General features: G+C 44.7%; 1 protein-coding gene across 2 annotated transcripts in view; it reads right to left on the bottom strand.

Moving 5' to 3' along the window:
• The window catches only part of NOX3 (NADPH oxidase 3), a 530,542-nt gene that overhangs the window by 82,595 nt on the left and 424,231 nt on the right, over positions 1 to 23,716 (bottom strand). For both annotated transcript variants that reach the window (XM_069607737.1, XM_069607738.1), the window contains exon 10: positions 5,517 to 5,663. In XM_069607737.1, the coding sequence (XP_069463838.1) occupies positions 5,517 to 5,663 (147 nt within the window). The remainder of the gene's footprint in view (positions 1 to 5,516; positions 5,664 to 23,716) is intronic.

Raw genomic sequence — 23,716 nt, 5'->3', positions numbered from 1 at the left:
GTATTGTAACAGTATCCAGAAGCAGAAACCTAGCTGTAGCCCAACTGGGCCAGGAAAGTAGCACAAATATAGCCCAACTCTGTCTGGCTCCTCAGAAAAGAAAGATTACTATGGGGCCCCAGCTTTCTAATTGACATATAATTGACATATACCCATTTCAAAGTGCATCCAAAATTCAGAAATGGGATATGCTCTGAAATGTTCATAAATCATGTTATGTTTGGAATCAGAGGAATGCACAATGCATATCCAGGTAATTCTTGGCCCTGTGATGCTATCTTTATTTCTATCCCTCCAACAGAAATAGGGCCTCATCACGAGTTTGTCGGTAACCCTTAAATCCGACATTCGCGCTATTACCACCGGATGTAAGCGTCCGCCAAATCAGGGGTTCGGCGGATTTCTCCCCAGCTCTGAGCTGGGGGAAAATCCTCAGAAAATTCGCGCTCTTACCGCTGGCGGTAAGAGCGCGAAAATTCCCCATTGAGCCCAATGGGGAATGGGGCATTCCCGAATGAGCTCAGTGGGGAATGGGGAATTCCACTACCGCCAAACCCGTGATCCGGCGCTAATAGCGCCGGGGGGTTTGTCGGTAGGGTTAACGCCTAACTCATGATGAGGCCCATAGAAATGATTGAACGATGTACACTCAGAGCACAAACATTTTTCCAACAATGAAAATGGAATGCTTGTAGCTCTTCCTCTTATACCCCTTGTACAACATTAACAGTAATATTTTCAATATGGCAGTTCTTTTCCTCTTCAGAAGAACCTTGCTCCTCCTCAGTCATATGCAATACTCTCCTATGGTTGAATTGGACATTTTTGCAACAATTAGCAAAGTGTCCCCTTCTTTTACACTTAGAGCACATCACCTTCCAACCAAGACACAACGATGATGCAGCAAAATGCGATCCACTAGCACAACAGAAACATAAGCGTTCCTCACCCTTCTGAGCCTTCGCTCGAGATACTTTATTCTCCACACTACCCGTAAAGGACATTTTCACCTTTGTCTTTTTCTTTTGTTTCCCTTCAAAAACTTTAAAAACCTCAACCTTAGCCTCCTTGCTCTCTGCCTCCGTCAATTCCGCCAGACACGCCAGAAAGTGTTAGATACATTTGTCAATGATTAGCACTTCATCAAGGCTGGGTTCATCCTTCAACCAACGTTCCTCTCTAATTGTATTGCTGTTGCAATGGATCATAAATTGATCACAAATGTGCTCATCAACAGAGTCACCAAACCTACAAGCCAGGAGCTGAAGAGATATGACATACTCTTCAACACTCTCCCCTTGTTCCTTCACATGCACCCCAAAGTTATAGCATTTGAGAACAGTACTTGTCTTAGCATTAAAGTGCATATCCAATTTAAGAAGAGCTACATCGAACTCATCAGCTGCATCTCCGTCACCCTCCCCAACCAGTGCAGACAGCGTATCAAAGATGCGTTGGCACTCATAGCCTAAAAATTACATCAGCAGCGAGACCTTCCTGTCATTGGAAAGCGAATTTCCAAAGGCTGCCTAAATATAATGCAAAAAACCTTTCTTCCATTGATTCCATTTGATCAACACAGGTCTAGGAGATTCCATAAAAATGGAGGGCCCAGGTACACAAGGATAGCCATTATAGTCTATTTGGCTCTTACTTTAGTGTTAATATACCTCTTCAAACTGGGACGAGGATGCGCCTTACGGATGAATGAGGATCACAGCACATACACTTTTAGCGTGTGCACTAACACTGAGCAGATCAGCAGGTTATCCTGTGTCTGGTAGTTTCTCCCTGTCTTTTCTTTCTACCCTTGACTATCCCTCGAATAAATGCCCTCTGTCGAAATATCTGTAATCCAAATGGTTCACAGCATCGAGCATTGCTGCAGCATTGTTGCTGGGTACCTCGGCATCCAAATCGTAGCGCCCAAGATGGCCACAAGCATGGCATGACGCTTGGTCCTATCCCTGCACACGCATATGCGCTCGTTCTGAAGACGCTGCTGGGCTCTCGTCTCATCAGGGAACACCTCCCAAATCGGGTCCTTTCTCTCCTACTCCGGTTGAGCCGTCAACACACTGAGACAGGGAATGTCCCCACACACACCCCTCCAAGCCGGGTGCAGCAGGCAGCCAAACAGTCCTCCGGTGCTGCCGAAACAGTCCCCCTGCACCTCTGTGAGCCGACCACCGCCTACAACAATCAGACTCAAAGTACAGTCTCCCCCAGCTCAGGAGGACTTCGGAGGCAGCGGGAAAAAAAGGCAGGCAGGAAGGCAGCATATAATGCACTCAGGGTGGGCAAAGCGTGCCGTGGGTTGCCTTAAACTCGTCGCCATTGAAGTGAAGCATGACACACATCGAAAAGGTAAGCTTTATACGTGTTTATTCAGGAATACACATAGCAACCCCCAGCATAACCTCCTCACCCAAGCTCTATCCCTCCAACTGCTTTTCCCAGAACCCAGTTACATTTCCCCCTACACATTCTGTGCCTACATTCCACATTCCAAGACACATCATAACACTGACTAATTTGTGTTGTAAACATGTTACTAGTGTAATACAAATTTCTTAAACAGGTCTGGCTTCAGCCACTCTGTTTGTAAGCACAATGCGTGCCCTTTACTGTAGTCCTGTTGAAAACAAGCATTGGCGAAGCCAACAGTTTTGGCTTGTGTATAAGTATTAGACATTTGTCAGGCACTATGTCCATGTACTCACACCATTTTGCACCTGCTGCCATCACTAGCTGGTTAATACCAGTACGGCAGTGCCTGGTAAATGCCTTTCCCATACATACACAAAAGCCCTATCTGGTGGCATTGCCAATGCTTGTTCTTCTTCTGTCACCAGCACTTCTATAATACTAGTTTGGTAATTGTAGCCAGCGACAAAAAAGTGTGCATGCCTGGATTTGCATGGCCTCACTCCAATACAAATCTGGTCCCACCTTCCAATCGCCAGTGATGAAGGGTGGCGTATGCTCACGAGCGGTACACACTGGCAGAGGCCTGTTCCCATTACTGGGTGGTGAGATAAGTGTCATGTAGGGCTGCTGGTAGGTTTTTCTATTGCTGAGGGGTAAGGCTACCAGGGGCCATTTGCCTAACTTAGCCCCCAGCAAGCTTGTGGATTCTACCAAAGTATAACAACCCCATCAGTTGGTATATGTACTTATATTTGAGAGTACCCAACAACAACCTTAAGGTCCTGTTACCACTAAGAACTAAGAAGCCTCAGCAAATATAATGGTGAGGGCCAGGCATGCAATCGCTGTGCCAGTAAACTGATAGCTCAGTGCAACATTCAATCTCTAGAAATGATTGATATGATCCCTCTACTCTCACTGATCTTATGTTCTCTAGTGATTGATTGCTAATGCTATTTTTAGTTAGGGGTATTAGATGGCACTTTAGTGTCACCTGTCAGCCAAAACTATTGCATTGGATTATAGATAGGGGGAGATAGGATGTGAGGAGTGACACACAGCTTGTGGGTGCTTTTTGTATTTGTTCACACCCTTTGTCCATCCATGGTCAAACTAATCACTTTGGCCACTCCCATGCATTACCTACCCATCCCAAACCAAAACACCCTGTCCCGGATCACTTTGAGCTAGCTTTTTTCATGCCGTAACATGAACCTTTGTGCTTTATAGTGCCAGTGTTATTTCTGAACACTCTTCTGGGAGTTGATGGCTTAATTACAGCTGTAAATTAGCTTTTGGCATAATAAAAATGTTGTAACATGGTGAAACTTCAGCCACTTCATATGTAAACAGTATGTTTGCTCTTGCATCTATTACTCGCACCGAATTCCTGTTTAAAAAATAAAACAGCATTGGGAAAGCCAACGTTTTTGGTTTTCGTATAGGTATTAGGCACTTGCCAGGAACTGACATACTTTGTTAAGGTACTTATACCATTTTTCAACTGTTAATATGTCATGGCCAAGCAGTGCCTTGATAGCAGTGCATGGCAAATGTGTATCCCATGCCTACATGAAAGCCACACTGTTGGCCTTGCTAATGCTTGTTTCACAATGATGTATGGATGGGATTTACCAACAGGTAACACAATACCAAGTCTATAGAAATATAGAGAAATGCAATAACTTCTTACTCTCAAATCACACTCAATAGTGTGATCATTAGTTTCCCTGACCTGTCTGCTGCCTTTAACAATGCCACTCACTCTATTCTCCTCATTACTCTCTTTCTTCTTGGGATTCGCCATTGAGCCCTTGCCTGGATTGAATCCTACCTTGCACATCACCAATTCTCTGTCTACAGGAGCAACAACTCCTCTCAGCTCACTTCCCTTACTGATAGTGTTCCACAAGGCTCTGTCTTGGGTCCGCTCCTCTTTACACTTTACACCTCTCTCCTGGGCCACTAATCTCCTCCTTTGGTTTCTCGTACCAACTCTTCGTGGACGACACCCAAATCTTCTTCTCTTTTCCTGAACTTTCCTCTCATCTCTCTATCAAAATCTCCAACTGTCTCTGTGCCATTAAATATTGGATGGCTTTGCACTCTCTGATGGTAGACCCTACCAAAACAGAGGTACTAATCTTCTCTGCCAAAAGCTCTCTCTCATCTCTTCCTCTGCCTATCCAGTTCCCACCTGACATCTCCTCTACCCTTCTGCAGCTAGAAACCTCAGCGTCATCTATGAGCCGTCTCACACCTTCTCTACTTTAATCTCCAAAACTGGAACAGCAGCTCGCCTCAACCTCCTAAATATTAGAAAAATCAGTAACTGTGAAACCAGGACTCTATGAACTCCCTCACTTCACACCTACTTCCTTGTACCGTCACCAGGCTGGAGGGCTGATGATGCAAAACAGGGCCAGATTTAAATTTCTTCTGCTGGTACACAAATCTATCCATGGTAAAGCACCACTGTAGCTATCCTCCTCTAGCCAACTGTACAAGCCTTCTCGTAATCTCTGCGCTGCCTCCTCGACCACCCTTGTGGCTACTCACCCTCCCTGTGCTTCCTCTCGCATCTGCTCTTTCTTTCTTCTTGCTCCACTTGCATGGAATTTTCTTCCATGGCACATCCATGAAAACAGTCCACACAAATGTGTTCAAAACCAAACTAAAAGGCTACCTTCTTGCCTCTGAGTTACCCTCTTAACCTACCTCTCACCTGCCTGCTAGCTAACATTGTCCCCTCGCCTCTAACCTGCCTCTGTCCCTCACTTCCTCTGCTTCCACCTTAGCACTTCACCCATTATGGTCACATTCCGAGCACAGTTGGCCGTACCACCTACCTGCACTTAAAAATGTTCAATGTTGGTTGTCCTTAATCTTTGTTCATTTATGTATTTTCCCTGGGGACTGTTCCATTTACTGCCCTCCACAACCTGGTCAGTATGTCCCTCAAACTCACTCCAGCTCACTACTTCCTGTCAAATCTGATTTCTTATCTATTGTACAATCTTTTGTTATCAAAAGAGCATGGTTCCTCCTGTATATAGATAAATACAAACAATTTAAAAAATAGTTACCTGGGATTCATCCCAACCAGTCAGGAAAAGGTGATAGCTCAGAAAATGAGAGTTTCCTCTTTCTGCCATTTGCGTTTCCAGAGAGAGAAGCAGATCAACGAACCACTCAAAGTGGCAGGTATCCCGGCAAATCCAATAAAAGTAAACCTACAATATTTGGAAAAATGAAGCATCATTTATCACACGTCATGCCTTAACTAGCACACATTCCATATAAAACATCCCGTCTTTTTTCTTAAATAATATACAGTGCTCCAAGTGTTACATAAGTGCCACTCCATCCCAACCTGCCTGTCCGACTCCCTTTGCTACTAATGTGAAACAATCACAAACCTCCTAAAACGATCACGAAATCCCCTACTTACCTCTCCCTCAACCCAATCCCCCAAAGCAAACCCCCTTTAATTATGTGAGCCTGAAAAATCTCGTTGTACTGCTGTACTATCAAGACTGGCAGAAACAAAGAGAAATAAAGTACATGACACGAACATTAGCTTGCAGCCCTTGTTACCCACATGCAACCCCACTTTCGAATCAACCACCATGTGCGCCACTCGCGGGAGATGCCAAAAACCATAGCTACCCCCCATAATCCACGCACCCCTTTGCCTGCAGAAATCAAACATTAATCATGCTTGCATGCAAAAGACCAATGAACCCCTCGCATGGCAGAAGAACCACATAGTGCTACTACGCATGCACTCTCAAGTTGGCCCATATCAGGTGTCAGTAACCTATCCAGTCCTGTTTTTAGCCAATGAATTCTGGTATTTGTATTGTAATCTAGAATTTAATATGGGAAAAGCAAACTAAAGGTCTGATTCCCTGATGCATTGTATAATGGCACAATCCCATAAGAAAACGCTCGATTGGAAATAAAGTGTCATGTATGTATGACAACTGGCCTAATATTAATGGGGTATTGTAAGCCAATCATGTCTTTTCGAGCAAAACTAGATTTTGAGACTTGCCGTTTAACTTTTCCCAATTTAATATGGATCTAGAAATGGCAGCATGCAACGGCCTGGCATAAATAAAAGTACCTCCCATTGATTATTTAACAATTAACAAAGCTTACCTGCCATACACAATCCAGAAAGGGATATCTACATGGAGCCCAAGGAACCAGGAAAATTGCCCAAATATAGCCCAGCTCTCTCTGGCTGCACTACGCTGCCCCGGCTTTCAAAGTGACATAGGGCCTCATTACGAGTTTGGAGGCAGCCATGCCCTTAATAAGGGCATGGCTGCCTCCAAATTCGGGTCCGGGTCCGGGTTCCCTGAATGGGGAAATACAGGGCCATTCTGAACTTGGAGTGCCTGGTATTTCCCCATTCAGGGAACCCGGACCATCCCCATTCCCATTGAGCCCCCATAGGGCTCAATGGGAATGGGGAGCATGCTAACACTGGGCCCGTTGTTAGCATGCTGGCCCCCTTGCGGGACCTGCTAAGGACGTCTGGTAAAACCAGACATCCAGAGCGGGCCCTACAAGGGGACCTCGTAATAGGGCGGTATGGGGTTAACGGCTCCGGCGGATTTACTGGCGCCGTTAACCCCTTACCGCCCACCTCGTAATGAGGCCCATAGACACGTGACATGGTACAGTACTCCTGATTCGGAGAAAGTTAGTTAAACAAGCCACTACACCGATATAATGGAACAAGAAATAAGTGTGTCAGCCGATTATGCCAATGCATTTCCAGTTGTCATGCCAACCACAAAGTCAGCTTTCTGGCAACCCTTTACTCTCTCTCTCTCCTCTCTGTAGCAAAGGTGTTGGTGATTTGTTGGTCAAGGTGAAACCTATCATCCATAGGAAAAGCAAAGATTTGATGGTTAATAACTTTTGAGTCGAACGAAATGCAATGATATTTTATTTATATAACGCTCATACACAAGTGTTTCAGAAGTGCGATCAGCATGGAGTTTGACATTCCTATCTTAGGGCCCAGGACCCCCGGGACCGGAAAGTTTTGTGCAAATCCGTGTTACAGTTAAAAGAGATAAAGGGCAAAAGAAAGGATGTATTTTTCATTTTTCCATAGCGAAAACATCACATTTTTGATCATGCCTACAGTCCAAACAGCTTGATGTATTTGCGGCAAACAAGAAACAAATTGGGCAGGAAGCACCTGAAGGAAATCCTTTCTTGTTTTGTCGTAAATACATCCAGTGTTTTTGTATTTTTTATTTGTCGCAGAGCCCCTTGAAGCAAAAAACGTCTGCCATGATGAATTCCTGTTGCCAAGCATTTTCAATTCTAAAATTCCACCATTACGCGATTCGAGTATCAATTTCCAAATCCACATTGTAAAGTGCACTAAAATAATATTGTTAATCAGGGAATTTTTATGACAGGGAGCATGTGGGCAGGGTGAGGAAGGATGATAGGTGAAGGATTGGGGTTTGTGGATATAGTCTTTTTTTTCTGTTCGAGCATTTTGCTGTGATAGAGAAGCAGCATTAACGGAAAACAGTGGCAATCACTGTGGTTGCTAGTTAGGGGAACATGACTATTTTAAGTTAATTTAGTATCTTATTTTGAAAACATATATAAAAAAATAAAAAATGGTTACTAAAATAACTTCAAATGTTTATGGAGGTTGTATTAAGGTGATTTAATGTTCTGTGTTTGTGTATTGAGATCAGGAACTGTTTTATTGAAGTTTGTTTAGTTAATAGAAAGTGTGTCACTGAGATGCATTCATGGTCGAGCCATGGTTGAATTAGGGCTCATTACGAGTATGGCGGTGTGCGGAAAAAGTGGCAGTAACGGAATTACTGCCACTTTTCCCGCACCGCCATACTACGAGTTTGGCCCTGGAGTTGATGATTTACCTCCAGCATAATGCTGGAGGTAAATCCTCCCATTTTCTGCTGAAAAATCGGCACAATCGCCAGCGGAATTACTGCAGCAGTAATTCTGCCGAAATCACCCATGGAGTCCTATGGACTCAAAATAAATGAGGACTACTCTTGTAATCGAGCAGTAAATCTGCCGGACCACATGGTGGTAATGGTAATTCTGTTGGCTGGTACTCGATCAGATTTACCACTGGAATTGCAGTCAAATTGTAATGAGGCCCAATTTTTGTTTTGTTTTGATTGAATGAGGTTTTTACGTGATCTGAAGAAATGCTTTTCGATTCAGTGTTCTGTTTGGTGTGATTCTCGAAGTGATTCTCGAAGTCATTATTAGAAGTTATAAAAGTTGATTTTAGGAATATTACATTTATTTTTCAACTGTTTATTTTAATTTTTACAAAAAACAATATATTAAAACATTACACAGGTTTCAAAATTATTCCAGTTTTAAGATAATCAGAACACATTTTACCTAACCTATCACATATTATAACACAAGCAACACAATTAAGATCTATAAATTCTACTATTCACACGAAACCCAACTATTATAAGACAGCAAGATACAAGATAAAATACACAAACCACACAGACAAAACAGGACAAATCACAAAAGAAACCCACCCCCCATATACATACCCCCCAATTTGACTAACACATATATATTCAATCATGAAATGCTCGATTTTACACTCATCCACACATATCATTGAAGGGCCCCCCATAATTCCTGATAAGTTTCCTCCTTGTTCAAACTTTGAAAAATATATGCTCTTAAAACAGAATATTTAATGTTTGATTTGTTTGAAGGGTGAATGTAAGGGATATAAAGGAGGTAGACTAATGTTGTCAGTTTTAGGAGAGAATCAATGGGCATGGAGATACAACTGCTTTATTCCGCATGATCTCACGGTTCATGAGACATGACTAACAAAGAGTATACAGTTTAAAAAAGGTGACATTTATTTTCTGAAGTAAAAGATGGATGAGTATTGGTTAGAGAACTGTGATTCTCGATTCAGATTGTATATTAGAAGTTAATGGTGTTGTGTTAACTTTGTTATGTTTATATCTATATGAACAGGAGTTCCAGAGGATTGGGCAGTGGTGTAGCATAAGCTAAAGATATGTTTTTTTTTTTTCATTATGTTCCCTGAAGAGGGCGCGAGCCAATCAGGATGCTTGGAACATGGGCTGTATTCTCCAGTATAAGCCTGCGTTACAAGCAGCCAGAGTGCTGGTGGGTAGCGTCCCCAGCGCATCCTTCCCCTCCACGCTCCTCCCTTGCCTATTAGCACCCATGTAGTTTACTATGCAAGTTCTAAGGGTGTTTAATAAAAAACAAACAATTTGACTTTCTGGTGTGAAACGATACTGTACCATAACTTCAGAAGTCGGTTTCCCTGTTGATGACATCACAGTCATAAACAGAGAAAATGGATTCCAGGAAATAGGACGTGGCATGTGCGACTTTAACTTGGGCAGTGAACAGTTACCGGTAAGGTTAGTCCATTGCTGTGGTGCTTTATATTAACCCCCCCAGTTTAGATATTTTTTTGAACTGTTATGGTGGTTCTAAAAAAAGAAGCCTTGTGGCGTTAAGCAGGTGATGACAGCGGGAGGGAGTGGATTTAGGAAAGAAAGGTGGAAAGTAGATTTTTTTTTTACAAGTGTTATACATATTTCGTTTTTTAAAATTAACATCCAGGTAAAAACAAATATTTCACCCATGCTCCACCCAGGCACCCTCAGTTGCCTCAAAAGTGGTTGTATTCAGTGTTATTGGCATATAACATTTCCTGCAGGGGAAAACCCCACCTACTGGAGACATCCTTTGGTAAGGAGGGTCGAACGTAGGGGCTTCAGAGGCAACACTCCCATCATTGGCACCAGAGGAAGTCAATGGGAGAGGTCCGGAGCATGACATAGGTAGTGATGGTGGTCCTGCTTCCTCTGTGGCCTGTAGCATTGCAGGCCCAGTGGTGGGTTGTGGGGCATTTCAACCAAAGTGGATTGCCTGTTGCTAGAACCTGCTCCTGAGACATTTGTCAACTTGCCACCAGTGGTAATGAATCAGGTGGTTGATGAATGCTGGGGTGCCATGCTTTGTGCAGGAAGCATGGGGAAGGAATCCTCTCCTGCGTACCTCACCACAAAATATGAACTGTCCCATCTCAATATCTGACAGTAGAGTGTCTTTAGGCACCTTGAAGTACTGCCAGCACAGGGAAGGTGTGGAACTCCTGCGACTGTACCTCTTGGGTGGAGCATGCTGCTCTACCCACTCAACGTCTTCCGGGTCTTCAGGGACAGTGACAAGGGTGATCTCTTCATCGCTGGAGGGTGCCTCAGGATGTTGGGTCACCATCTCCAGAAAATAAAAAACAAAAATTAAAAGTGAAAGAAAAAAATCTGCAAAATGGAATTTAAACAAATGAAAAACGAATATAAAACAAACAGAAAATAAAGTACAACAAAGGGAGAACATACATGGAAAAGGTTTTGGTAGGGAAAAATGCTCTTTGCACTAAAAGGGCAGTCAAAGGTTGAATTCCGACTGTCTGACTTTGTCTTCAAAGCAATGGGAAAATGTCAGCTTTTCTAGGGTGGATATATGTGATTTGCGATCTGTGTGTATATGAACCAAACTGCTCTCGATTTTTATACTGTCCACATGCTCTTAGGACAATCTATTTACACATTGTTTGTACCCATGAATTGTGATTAGAAAAGAAATGAGTTTGTTTTTATTCTTTTTTTATTAAGAGCTTTTGAACATGTTAAGTGACAATTTGTATATTAGCTCGGGGTGTGCCAAATACTTATTTCTAAGAATCTTTTATGTATGTTTTTGCTTATATGAATATTCTGACGATCCGTGATTTAGGAATCGAATGTCGAATTTTAGTGCTCGTCACATTGCAGTATTAATCGCAAAGTTAAACAAAGTAGTGTGTTTTGTTCTCCTTTTTGCTTGATCTTTTTTGAAAAGAGAATGCAACTATCAATCCTTTTTGTGGTATTTACATTTTTCCTTCACATAAAATAAAGCTATTGGAAGATTAAGATGCATTTTTTTTCCATTGGGTGTATACGTGGTCCTCGACATGCATTGTTGCTCAATGTACTCTGCCTCATCTCAATATTGTCTGAATTATTCATAACATTATGACTTCTCAATTCATTTTTGGTTGGGAATCGAAACAAGGATTACCAAATAAATAAACAAACAAACAAACAAACAAGCTACAGTTTGATAACATTATTTGAACTGTTTCTTAATTCACGTGTCTTCAAGGCTTTACTTTTTTGTTAATTCTCGATCTCAATATTGAAAGACATGAAATCTAAACAGTATATGAAACTTATGCACATGTGAATGGAGATAGTGACTACTGAAAATAGGCAACATTTTGAAATGTACATACAATTTGGATGTGCTGATAAACCTTGCTTTGTCTCTCTATGGAATTTGCGATCCAATAAAGTACTGGGACGAGAAGGAGGGCTGCATGGGTATGAGATATAGATGCGTGATGAGTGGTTAAAGTGGATATAACAAACAGAAAACAATGATTTTACATGTTATGAGTAGTGTTTTCATTACATGTGATGATGTGAATAATGTTCAATTAATACAGTTTTTACTCATTTTTACAGATACTCTTCATGAATCTACATCTCATATCGGCACATCCTCATCCCAGTACTTTCGCAGATCTCAATCTGAGTATTATTTTTGAAGAAAAAATTGTAATGTTTGGAGGAGTTCTGTGTTTTTAATATGTCACATTACACCATTACTAATCCCTTCTTATCTAGTGGACATAAAAAAAGAAGATACACTTGATCGGGCATCAAACCCCCTGAAATCCATTAAGTGCTTGGAGGTACACCACCTTAACTATGATACCCCTGTTGCATGGCCTCTAAGCACACTGATGACATCACAAAATTACATCACTGTTGATATCACATATGCCATCACTTATGGCATGAGTGACATCACTGGTACAGCAGACCACATGTGCAGGAAAGAGAGATACAACATTTAAAAAGCGTGTTTATACATAAAAGGGTGGATTCAGCTTGGCCACTGAGCAAGATGAGGCATTTACACCAGAACATAGTAATGTAAGGGAGCATCATAGAAAGTGACCCCTGGAACAGAAGTAGACAACTGACTATTAGACCATGAAGTGAGAGGGCAGTGGAGGCATATCAACCATTGTTCTCACCTACACTGTCAATGTACACATGGAGTCATACAGGAGACAGATCACTGCTGACTCTATGTTGTGCAGAAGTTGGACGTCTGATTGATTGGAGGCAAGGCAAGAAGCATGCATACCCCATGCCAAAGTGCATATTCTTCTAATAATATTTGTTTCCGTTCTATAAATTGTCGTGATTTTCAATTATAGTTCTATTCAAGTATTCTCTGGTATTTTTAGTTTTTGATTTAGGTGGTGCTTCCTCCACCGATAAGCCGAAACTACTGAATAAGAGTACAGATCGGGACAAATGCCATTGAGGAGAGACACAAGGCTTGTAGGTGTTGTTTGGTCATTTGGTCGCCCATTGACTGCCCATGGCCATGCTAATACCTATGCCCATTCCCACCCAGTCCCTGCCTCTCCCCATCCAAAACACAGCTTTGTGGAACTCTTTGAGCATGCTTTAATAAACTCTACCAACAAACTTTTCACTTAAAGTGCTTCCCAGTGTTTTTTCAACGTAGCCATTGGAGAGTTAATGACTTAATTGAAGCTGTTAACATACTACTGGTGTAATAAAAATACCTTAAGCAGGTCTGCATTCAGCTACTTGTTTTATAAGCACTAAGCATGTCCTTCAATTAAGTCTTGCTAGAAACAAGCATTGGCAAAGCCAACAGTTTTGGCATTTTTAGTAGGCATTTGTCAAGCGCAGCTATTTGATGTCCAGGTACAAACACAATTTTCTCAGCTGCTACAAATAAATGGTCACTTAATACCACTAGGTCAGTGCCTGGCAAGGGGGTTAAGGCGATGAAGAATAGAGTTCCACTATTCAAGAAGGGTCTCCACAAGAGGGCAGAGTGATTTCCAGGTATTGGGAATAGGATGGTAGCCCAGGCTACCTTAACAAAGGAGAGCGGCCCCCAGGGGACACTCATGCGTAAAGGTCTGTGGATGCACCAGGGGCCACCGGTAAATGATGCAAGTACTCACCGACCCTCAACGCACTCTGGACCAAACTTCACCAGTCAAGTCCAGTTCGCTCACAGGTTTGAATCCTGCAGTTGTGCATCTCTCTGGCTTCTAGGGGCTGCCTTCTGGGACCTCAGTCTGTGGTGGAACAGTGGTAATTTCTCCACTTCTGGTGAAGGGATTTGGCCAGTTCTACTGCAGCTGATCTTAGGGTTTAGGAGGGCACAGCAGCAAGGCATCCATGAAGTTCGTCACCACAGCTGGACCAAACAGCAACCGCATATGCTCGGGTTCAGGCAGACTCTCCTAATTCCAGACATAGGAATGCTAGGAGTATGAAACTCAATGGGAAAGTGCCTTCTATCAAGAGTTTATGGTTTCCCAAGGCTCAAGTTGAAACCCGAGATGACGGCGGTTCCAGGTCAAAGGTCCCGTACGAGCTGGTCAGTTCAATGGGTGGTCCAGGACGACTTCTGAAAAGGCTTGTTTGCAGGTTAAGCAGGAGGTGCACAAAGTAGTTAGTCAGACTATTCCAACAGGTCGAAGCACCGTTGCAGGCTTTCTATGATTTGTGTATAGGCGCGTTACAAATGTCTTATCATATCATATCATGATTGATGAGAAGCAGGGGCTCCAATGGGACAACAGCAGGGTCAGGGTGCCAAACCTAACAGCGGGTCAACAGCGGTTCCACAGATCTGTATCTTCGTTTCAGGATACTTGGCTCCTTTAATACGTTTGGTGTGAACCTGGAATGGGTGTAGAGTGCCTTCTTCCATCCAAAGTCTCCTTCGCCCCAAAATGAAGAGAAACCAATGGGAGATCTGCTCACATTCAGCCATCCCAGACGTGGACCAGTCATGGACCACGGTGGTCCCAGTCATCCCAGCACACCAGACATCCTGGCACCCAGATGTGTATTGGAACTAGACAGTTCCAGCCCACATCTGGAGGCACACACACAAGGCATGCAGAAGCCTGCAAAAGCTTCAGTTTGCGTGGGGGTCTGCTTGACCAAATAAGGAATTTCCCAGGTCTGCTCGACCTGGGGAAGACAAAGGGACAACAAGGCCAAAGGACAGAACAAAGGACCTCGTGGCATGGCCATTTTAGGCACTGGCCACTGTTCTGGTCAAACATGGTAAACGTGGAATGGAGCATTGAAAAGAGTCAAAAATACTTTAAAAGTAACTGCTGCCACCAGCTCTGTCCTGTGCACACCTGTACATTCACCAAAAATCATTGAGGGTGTCTAGAGCATTAAAAATGAAAGAGACCCCAGTGCACTGTACTGGAAGGAACATTGTGCACTAATAAAATGTTGCTAAGAAATAGCAACAAAGTGAAAGACTAAGGGAAACAAAGTCTTCCAGTACTGACAGTCTGAAGGGCATTTCAGTTTCCCCATAACAAAATGAGCAAAAGCCCAGAATGCTGGGCTCCACTGGTAAAAGTTGGGCTAGGATGGTCAGAAAAAAGCAAACAGTTGGGGGGTTCAAAACTAGAGAGAAAATGACCCCTAAATGGAAATCTTTCCTAACACTCACCCGTCCCAGACCAAGAATAGCGGGGATCTAATCCACCCCTCGATGAGCTTCTTTTTCAGGTTGGCTAAACATGGACCACCTTAGCAAGTTAGGATTTTATCCCTTCATGTCCATGAGCCTGTTTAAGGGATTATGGTCAGTTTGCACAGTGAAGTGGGTCCCATAGAGTAGAGGTAGGGCCTCTGCTTCCTCAGGGCCCACACAACAGAGAAACATTATTTCTCTACTGTGGACCACCTGAGCTCTCTGTCCTTAAGCTAGTGACTTATGAATCCAATAGGGTGTTCCTTGACTTTGTCATCTACCTGTGATAGTACAGCAGATATCCCAGTGTCATCTGTCTGCACAATAAAAGGTATTTTGTGGTCAGGGGGCCTGAGGACAGGGGCCCGGCTCAAGGAGTCTTTTAAGCCATTGAAGGCCTTCCCACACTCCCCAAACCAAGAGACCTTCTTGGGTTTCTTTGGAGTTGTGAGAGCAGTCAGAGGGGTAGCTATGGTACCATAGTCTGCCATGATGTTTCTGTAATACCCAGGGGGACCTAAAAAGGCTCTCACCTGGGTTTGAGTAGTAGAGGTAGGCCAGTCGTGTACTGCTTATGCTTTACTGGGTAGAGACTGATTCCTCCACCCACCTACTTCATGCCCAAGGTAGACCACTGAACCTTGATCAATCTGGCACTTGCTGGCCTTTATGGTCAAGTGGGCCTTCTGAAGCACCTGCAACACAATTGTGAGGCGCTTCACATGATCCTCCCAGGTGGCACTGAAAACTGCTATATCATGCAGATACGCAAGACAGAAATCATCCAACCCATTAAGGACATGATTCACAAGCCTTTGAAAGGAGGCAGGTGCATTCTTCAATCCAAATGGCATTACCCTGAACTGATAAAGGCCTTCTGAAGTTGAGAATTCTGTCTTCTCATTGGCATGTTCTGCTAGGGCTATTTGCCAATACCCTGCAGTGAGATCAAATGTGCTGAGGTACTTGGAGGCACCCAAGGTATCCACCAGCTCATCAGTTATAGGCAAGGGGTGTGCATATGTCTTGGTGACAGCATTCAGAGCCCTGCAGTCCACACATAACCTCAGCTAAGAGGTACCTGCCTTTGGTACCAGAACCACAGGACTGGACCAAGGACTACTAGAGGGCTCAATCACCCCAAGATCTAACATCCTTTTGACCTCCGTCTTGATGTAAGATCTCACCTTATCTGACATCCTGTATCCCCTACCTTTAGTAGGTACACTATCTCCAGTGTCAATGTCATGTTTGCACCAAGGTCGCAAACCAGGAGCTAGGGAAAACAAGGGGGAGAATTTCCTCAGCAAAATTCTCATCTCATCTTGCTGAACAGAAGTCAGGTGAGGGGCCAATTTGACACCCCTAATGGAGCTGTCTGAAGGACTGCCTTGAAACAGGTCATGAAGAGGTTCTGACTCCTCCTCCTCTACATCTGATGCCAAGAGTAGTGCAGCAATTTCAACCCTACGGATGAAAGCCTTCAGCCTATTTACATGGAACACTTTTGGAGCCTGTCCAGTCCTTCCAAGGTCCACTAAATAGTTTACCTCACCCAGTGTCTATACTATTGAGTAAGGGCCTGAACATTTATCCTGCAAAGCTCTAGTCTTTATAGGGTTCATGATCAGGGCTTGCTGGCCTGGTGTAAAGTTGACAAGGGAAGCCTTCGGGTCATATCAGTGTTTCACCAGAGCTTGCCCAGCCTTCAACTTATCACTCGTCCGAGCCATCAGGAGGACCATTCTCTTCCTCAATCCTAGCACATAGTCCGCTACATCGGTAGTGATAGGGGAAGTAGGCATCTCCCACCTCTCCTTGACTATAGCCAAGGGTTCCCTAACAGGGTGACCACAAAGAATCTCAAAGGGTCTGAAGCCAACCCCCTCTTGAGGTACCTCTCTGTAGGCAAATAATAAGCATTGAATAAGGAGATCCCATGTTCTCCTCTGGGGCTCTTCCAGAGCCCCAATCATGCTTTTGAGGGTTCTATTAAACCTCTCAACTAAGCCATTGGTTTGGGGTGATATGCTGAGGAAAACCTTTAAGTAACCCCACACTCGTCCAACATGGTTTACATGTACTTGGACATTGACTTGGCAGTTACTAATTTTAATGGGGTGGCCTCAAGATATCTGGTGGCGTGGTCGACCAGCACCAGGATAAACCTATTGCCTGAGGGTGTCTGAGGGTCAAGGGGACCAACTATGTCAATCCATCCCCATTCAAATGGTACCCTCACAACTGGAAGTGGTACCAATGGAGCCTGAATTGTTGTGCCACTCTTCCCAGATAACTGGCAGGTGGCACGACTCCTGCAGTGACTTTCTACCTGGACCCCCATCTTGGGCCAGTAGAAGTGCATGCCTAAACTTTGCTTGGTTCTCTTGGTGCCAAGGTGACCAGCTGCAAGAGGAAGGGCCTTACATGAAGGGGAATCATCAACCTCCTACGGTCTACTTCTGTAGACTCTGTGGGCTCACTGTACAGGAGTCCACCTTCCCAACAGATCCTGTGCTTCCCAGAAAGTTCACCCTCAAGCTGGGAGCAGGCCTCTCTCCTAAAACCTTCTAAAAATGGGCACTCACGTTGGCCCTTACTAAACTCAGCCCTATCAGGACCACCTTCTACCAATAAACATTGGAGTTCAGGATGGTCATGTGGATTGAAAATGTCAGGCAACACCTCTTCCTCGTCAGGTCAGGTGTTTGGCCAACTACCTCCACCTCAGTGGTAGGTGAGTTATGGAGAATGTTTTCTTTCCATCTCTTGTCTCTCTTGACTCATTTAGCCTTGGGTTTCCCCTTTGGCTTGGGCTTTGCCTTGGTCTTGGCCAAGGCAGCCCTTGTCTGTGACCTTGTGCATGGTCTCTCTGCTGTGTCACCCACAAGACATAAGTCTTTGATATCATTCCGCAGCAGGACCTTACCTGGGACTTGCCTCTGAATGCTCAATGGAATCCTGACCATTGTGCCATTGAGAGTAAGATTTACAGGCATTACTGGGAACTTGAGAGGGGGAACATCAGCTAACTTGGTGGGCATCAGGGGAGTTCTGGCAAGCTCCTTTGGGTTTACCAATGTGGAATCCATCACAGTTCTTCTGGCCCCACTATCCGTAAGGGCAGGAGTAACTACTCCATTGATGAGCACACTGTCTTTAAAGTAGTGCTTAGTACTGTCTGGAATGCTAGCATAAGCCTCTGAGACTTTAGGCTCCCGGGAACCCAGGGAAACTAGGACTACCTTAGATTCTATCCCGCTGGGGAAGGAGTCTGAGAAGAAAGATGCCCCTGTGATCTCTTCGTCCTCATAGGAGGTAAAGGCCAGACTCACAGAGTGGACCCTCAAGGGTTTGACCTTACATCTGGGGTCCCCCTTCACATGGCCATTTGCTCCAAAAGCCACACAAGATCCAATGGGTCTTGGGACATAGGAAGGCTTCCCATAATCAGAGTTTTGTCTGGGAGTACAACTCCCACTACCCTGAACATTCTCTTGGGACTTACCCTTGTTTATTTGTGTTTGTGGCTCTTTTGGGATGACATTTGTATCTGATCCCCCACCCTCTTTATCCTTGGTCTTTTGCCCCTCCTCCTGCCTACCAGGAGTAGTCTTGTCCTTATGGGACACTCTGTGTGACACCCACACATCTGCTGCACTGGCCAGCTTCTTAGGATCTATCTCCTTTGAATCAGCTAAGTGCTGCTTAAGCTCAGGGGAACAGGATGCAAACATATGTTCAAGCATGACCAAACATATCATACCATCAAAGGTGGTGTCCTTATAGCCTCCAACCCAGCCAGTCAAGTTTTTCAAGGAATCTGTAACATAGGACACCCAAGTGTTACCTTCTTTCTTTTTGTACTCTCTAAATCTCTCTAAGTATTGAGCAGGAGTCTTCCCAATCTTTAAGATGAGAGTTTGCTTCAATTTTGCAACGTCTACTCTATCAGTTTTTGACATCTCCATAATAGCACTGCAGCCAGAATGGGGTAGTCAACTGAGCAGTCATGCAATCTTGTCAGCATCCGCAACCTCTTGCACTTCACATGCATACTCAAATTTCGGTAACCAGTCCATGATGTCATTCTTTTCATCATACATACTGAGCAGATCTTTAGGAAACCGTGGATGAGAGGATGTGCAGACCAATGTCCAGATCCCTTAGAGGAGCCAGTTGCAGCCTGAATCTTGGCCAGTTCCAACTGGTGATTCCTGTCCTTTTGTTTTTCTGCTTGCTTAACTCTCAGCTTTACCATGTTGAACTGAAGCACCTTCTGCTTAAACAGCAATTCTTGCTTCTTCAATTCAAGAATGGCTTCAGCATCAGAGCCAACAGATACAACTTGGGACTCTACATCATCCCTGTCTTCATGTACCCCAAGGATGAGGGCAGCAACAGCTCTGCTAGAGCTGTCTATGAGAGCAGCCCCACCACCTTCTGCACTCTCATCTGAAGAAATGGCATTGAGTTGCACTTCTTACCAATCCATGACCCTTTGGATCATTTCACTTTTGGTACCTTGAGCGGATAAGCCTCTTTTGGTACACAACATTCTCAGTGTCTCTGATTTGGATGTCACTATGTGTGCTGGGTAAGTGTAATCTGGGTACTTTCACTATTGTGCAATACTGGGTACCTTCAATCCTACGCCACCACTTTACACCAATTTGTTTAGATGAATTTCTGAACTCTGACCTGTTGGGCAGAGGTTCAGAAGGCCAGCCTAGTTTCCTGGAACAGGGTAACCTTCTGGACAAGCCAGACCAATCAAGGTTGAGTTGGCGGTGGTCAAGACTAGGGGCCTCATTCCGAGTTTGGAGGCAGCCATGGTGCTACTAGCCTCCAAACTCGGGTCTTGGTCCGTGGTGTCGGAATGGGGACTTACCGGTACATTCTGACCTATGTGGACCTGGTAAGTCCCCATTTCGAAAACCATTCCTCATTCCAATTTGAGCCCCCATAGGGCTCAATGGGAATGGGGAAGGAGCTAATAACGAACCCGCAAATTGCGGGCCCGTTATTAGCTCCATGGTCCCTTCACGGGTCCCGCTAAGACAGGCTGGTAAAACCAGCCGATCCTGGGGGACCCGCTAACGGACCTCATAATAGGGCGGTAGGGGGTTAACGGCACCGGCATCCTTACCGGTACTGTTAATCCCCTACCGCCAGGGTTGAAATGACCCCCTAGGTCTCAGGAGGAGTGAAGGTGATCGAAAGCCCACAATGAGCACACACAGTAAACAAAACAACAAATTACTCTCAGTCAGGTGTATATATCAAAAATAAATATACATTTATTAAAGGCCTTTTAAGTCAACCACTAAGTGAAATCACAGCAATATTTACAAAACTAATGCAACACTAACTAAGAAACCTATATACAGTAAATATTGGCCTAAAGGAATATTCAACAAATCAGGAGCCATAACCTGTAACTGAAAGGGGTCACACAGTGTAAATGTACTTTAGGCAATGCTTCAAGAGTCTCAACCCTAACTAATAGGCAGTCAAATCCCTAAGAGGTGTGGAGCCTTGTGCTCAAAAGTCCATTCTGCGCGGCAGCAATCCATTGTGCGTTAAAGTATACAAGGGGTCTCTTCAAGGGGCTGTAGTGTCGCAAGAAAGGGGGGTAAGGCGATGAAGATTAGAGTTCCACTATTTAAGTAGGGTCTCCACAAGAGGGCAGAGCAATTTCCAGGAAACAGAAATAGGATGGTGCACAGGCTACCTTAACAAAGGAGAGTGGTCCTCAGGGGACATTTGTGCGTAAAAGTCTATGGATGTGCCAGGGGCCACCAGTAAGTGAGGCAAGTACTCACTGACCCATCGCCAGTCAAGTCTAGTTCACTTGCCCGTTCAAATCCTGCAGTTGCGCGTCTCTCTGGCTATCAGGGGCTGCGATCTGGGACCTCAGTCTGTGCGGGACAGTGGCAATTTCTCTGCTTCCAGTGAAGGGATCGGACCAGTTCCACTTCAGCTCATCTTAGGGCACAGGAGGGCACAGCAGCAAGGCACCCATGAAGTTCGTCACCACATCTGGGCGGCACGGCAACCGCGTATGTTCGGGTTCAGGCAGACTCTCCTAATTCCAGATCTAGGAATGCTAGGTTTACGAAACTCAGCGGGAGAGTGCCTTCTACAAAGTGCTTATGGTTTCTAAAGGCTCAAGTCGACTCTCGGCGGCGGTTCCAGGACAAAGGTCCCGTACCAGCTGGTCAGTTCACCGGGCGGTCCAGGAACACTTCAAAAAAGGTTTGTTTGCAGGTTAAGCAGGAGGTGCCGAGAGTAGGTAGTCCCACTACTCCGACGGGATGAAGCGCCCTTGCAGGCCTTCTATGATCGATAAGAAGCAGGGGCTCTGATGGGACAACAGCAGGGTCAGGGTGCCAAACCTAACAGCGGGTCACCAGCGGTTCCACAGATCTGCTTCTTCAGTTCAGGATACTTGGCTCCTTTAGTAAGTTTGGTGTTAACTCTGAAGATCGACCTGGAATGGGTGTGGAGTGCCTCCTCTTATCCAAAGTATCCTTTGCGCCAAAACAAAGAGAAACCAATGGGAGATCTGCTCACATTCAGCCATCTCAGACGTGGACCAATCATGGACCATAGTGGTCCCAGTCATTCCAGCACACCAGACATCCTGACACCCAGGATGTGTATTGGAACAAGACAGCTGTAGCCCACATCCTGGAGGCACACACACAAGGCATGCAGAAGCCAGAGAAAGCTTCATTTTGCGCGGGGGTCTGCATGACCAAATAAGGAATTTTCCGGGTCTGCTTGACCTGGGGAAGGCAAAGGGACAAAATGGCCAAAGGACAGAACAAAGGACCTTGTGGCATGGCCATTTATATGCACTGCCCACTGTCCTGGGCCAAATACGGTAAACGTGGAATGGACCATAGAAAAGAGTCAAAAATGCTTTAAAAGTAACTGCTGCCACCAGCTCTGTCCTGGCCACATCTCTACATTCACCAAAAATCCTTTAAGGGGAGGGTGTATAGGGCCTTAGAAATGAAAAAGAGACCCAAGCGAACTGTACTGGAAGGTACATTGTGCACTGATAAAATGTTGCTAAGAAATCACAACAAAGTGAAAGACTAAGGGAAACAAAGTCTCCCAGTACTGACTGACTGTCTTAAGGGCATGTCAGTTTCCCAATAACAAAATGAGTAAAAAGCCCAGCAGAAGGCTGGGCTCCACTGGTAAAAGTCAGGCTAGGATGGTCAGACAAAGGCAAAAAGTTGGGAGGTTCACAACTGGACGGACAATTACCCATAAATGTAAATCTTTCCTCACAGTGACTCATATGGCATGGGGCCGTCTCTTCTATCATGGCTTCTATGAAGGGATACGAGTGGATGGCATGGGTGTGCATCTAATGACTATTAGGGTTTAGGTATTGTAGTGACACTGCCAGGAAGGCTTAGATTAGGGTGATTGCGAGAGGAAGGGCAGCTTCTAGTGTTGGCATTAAGTCGGTGTGTGCAACACTGGACAAGTCAAAGTAGTGCATTACTTGGATTTCGACCATCAGTCAGGGCATCCCTGATAAGTGAGGTCCTAAGAAGAGGCTGGAATATTTGTATAGAGTTGGGAATGTAAATGTGTGTTAGTTTATGTTTCGTGTTTCTCTTATAAAATAGGTAATGTAATGTTAGGGGGCTGTATAGGTCATGTCTCGCACTCTTGGTAGCCTCGCTGCACTTGGCTCTTTAAGAGAAAACTGGAGTGGGGTTCATTAGTGGGACAGTGGGAAAGGCAGATACCAAACCAGTTCCAGAGTGCCTATATGTTTTCTATGGGTTTGGCAGAAGAAACTTGGGAGTATGTTATCCATAGGAAAGAGCCCCCCGATCTGATAGACTACAGTGCTTTAGGTCTCGTTAGCTGCTGATGTGGGAGAGTGTAACTGGGCTAAAGAGGAGAGCTTAGCCTTGGGTTGGTTAGTGCTGATGTGCTAATGCCTAGTCCTGTGGTGGCTTTCTGTGGAGGGTGGGGGAGATTGTGTGTGTAGTGTAAGGTGTTAGGAGATCTTAGAGGGGAGTCAGTTAGTCAAGGGTAGGCATGAATGAGTAGTCCTAACAAGGCAAAACAACCTGCAACCCTGCACTCCTACCCCATTCTATGCGCAGACAGGTCCCAATTCTCTCTCTCTCTCTCTCTCTCTCTCTCTCTCTCTCTCTCTCTCTCTCTCTCTCTCTCTCTCTCTCTCTCTCTCTCTCTCTCTCTCTCTCTCTCTCTCTCTCTCTCTCTCTCTCTCTCTCTCTCTCTCTCTCTCTCTCTCTCTCTCTCTCTCTCTCTCTCTCTCTCTCTCTCTCTCTCTCTCTCTCTCTCTCTCTCTCTCTCTCTCTCTCTCTCTCTCTCTCTCTCTCTCTCTCTCTCTCTCTCTCTCTCTCTCTCTCTCTCTCTCTCTCATGCATTGTACCCCAAGAGGAACAAAACAAACATCTTCAAGTTTGCAGTTGAGGGAAAGGGGTGGTGTGGAGACTCTGACATTACCAAAACCTGCTGAGGTTTATGGGAGGCAAGAACATAAGGTTCAGTGATAGGGAAACTTAAC

The sequence above is a fragment of the Ambystoma mexicanum genome, chromosome 4q (genome assembly GCF_040938575.1).
Source record: "Ambystoma mexicanum isolate Mex_15411 chromosome 4q, UKY_AmexF1_1, whole genome shotgun sequence".
NCBI classification, from domain to species: Eukaryota; Metazoa; Chordata; class Amphibia; order Caudata; family Ambystomatidae; genus Ambystoma; species Ambystoma mexicanum.
Note: the sequence above shows the minus strand (reverse complement) of the source record. Positions and strands in the feature narration are given on the sequence as shown.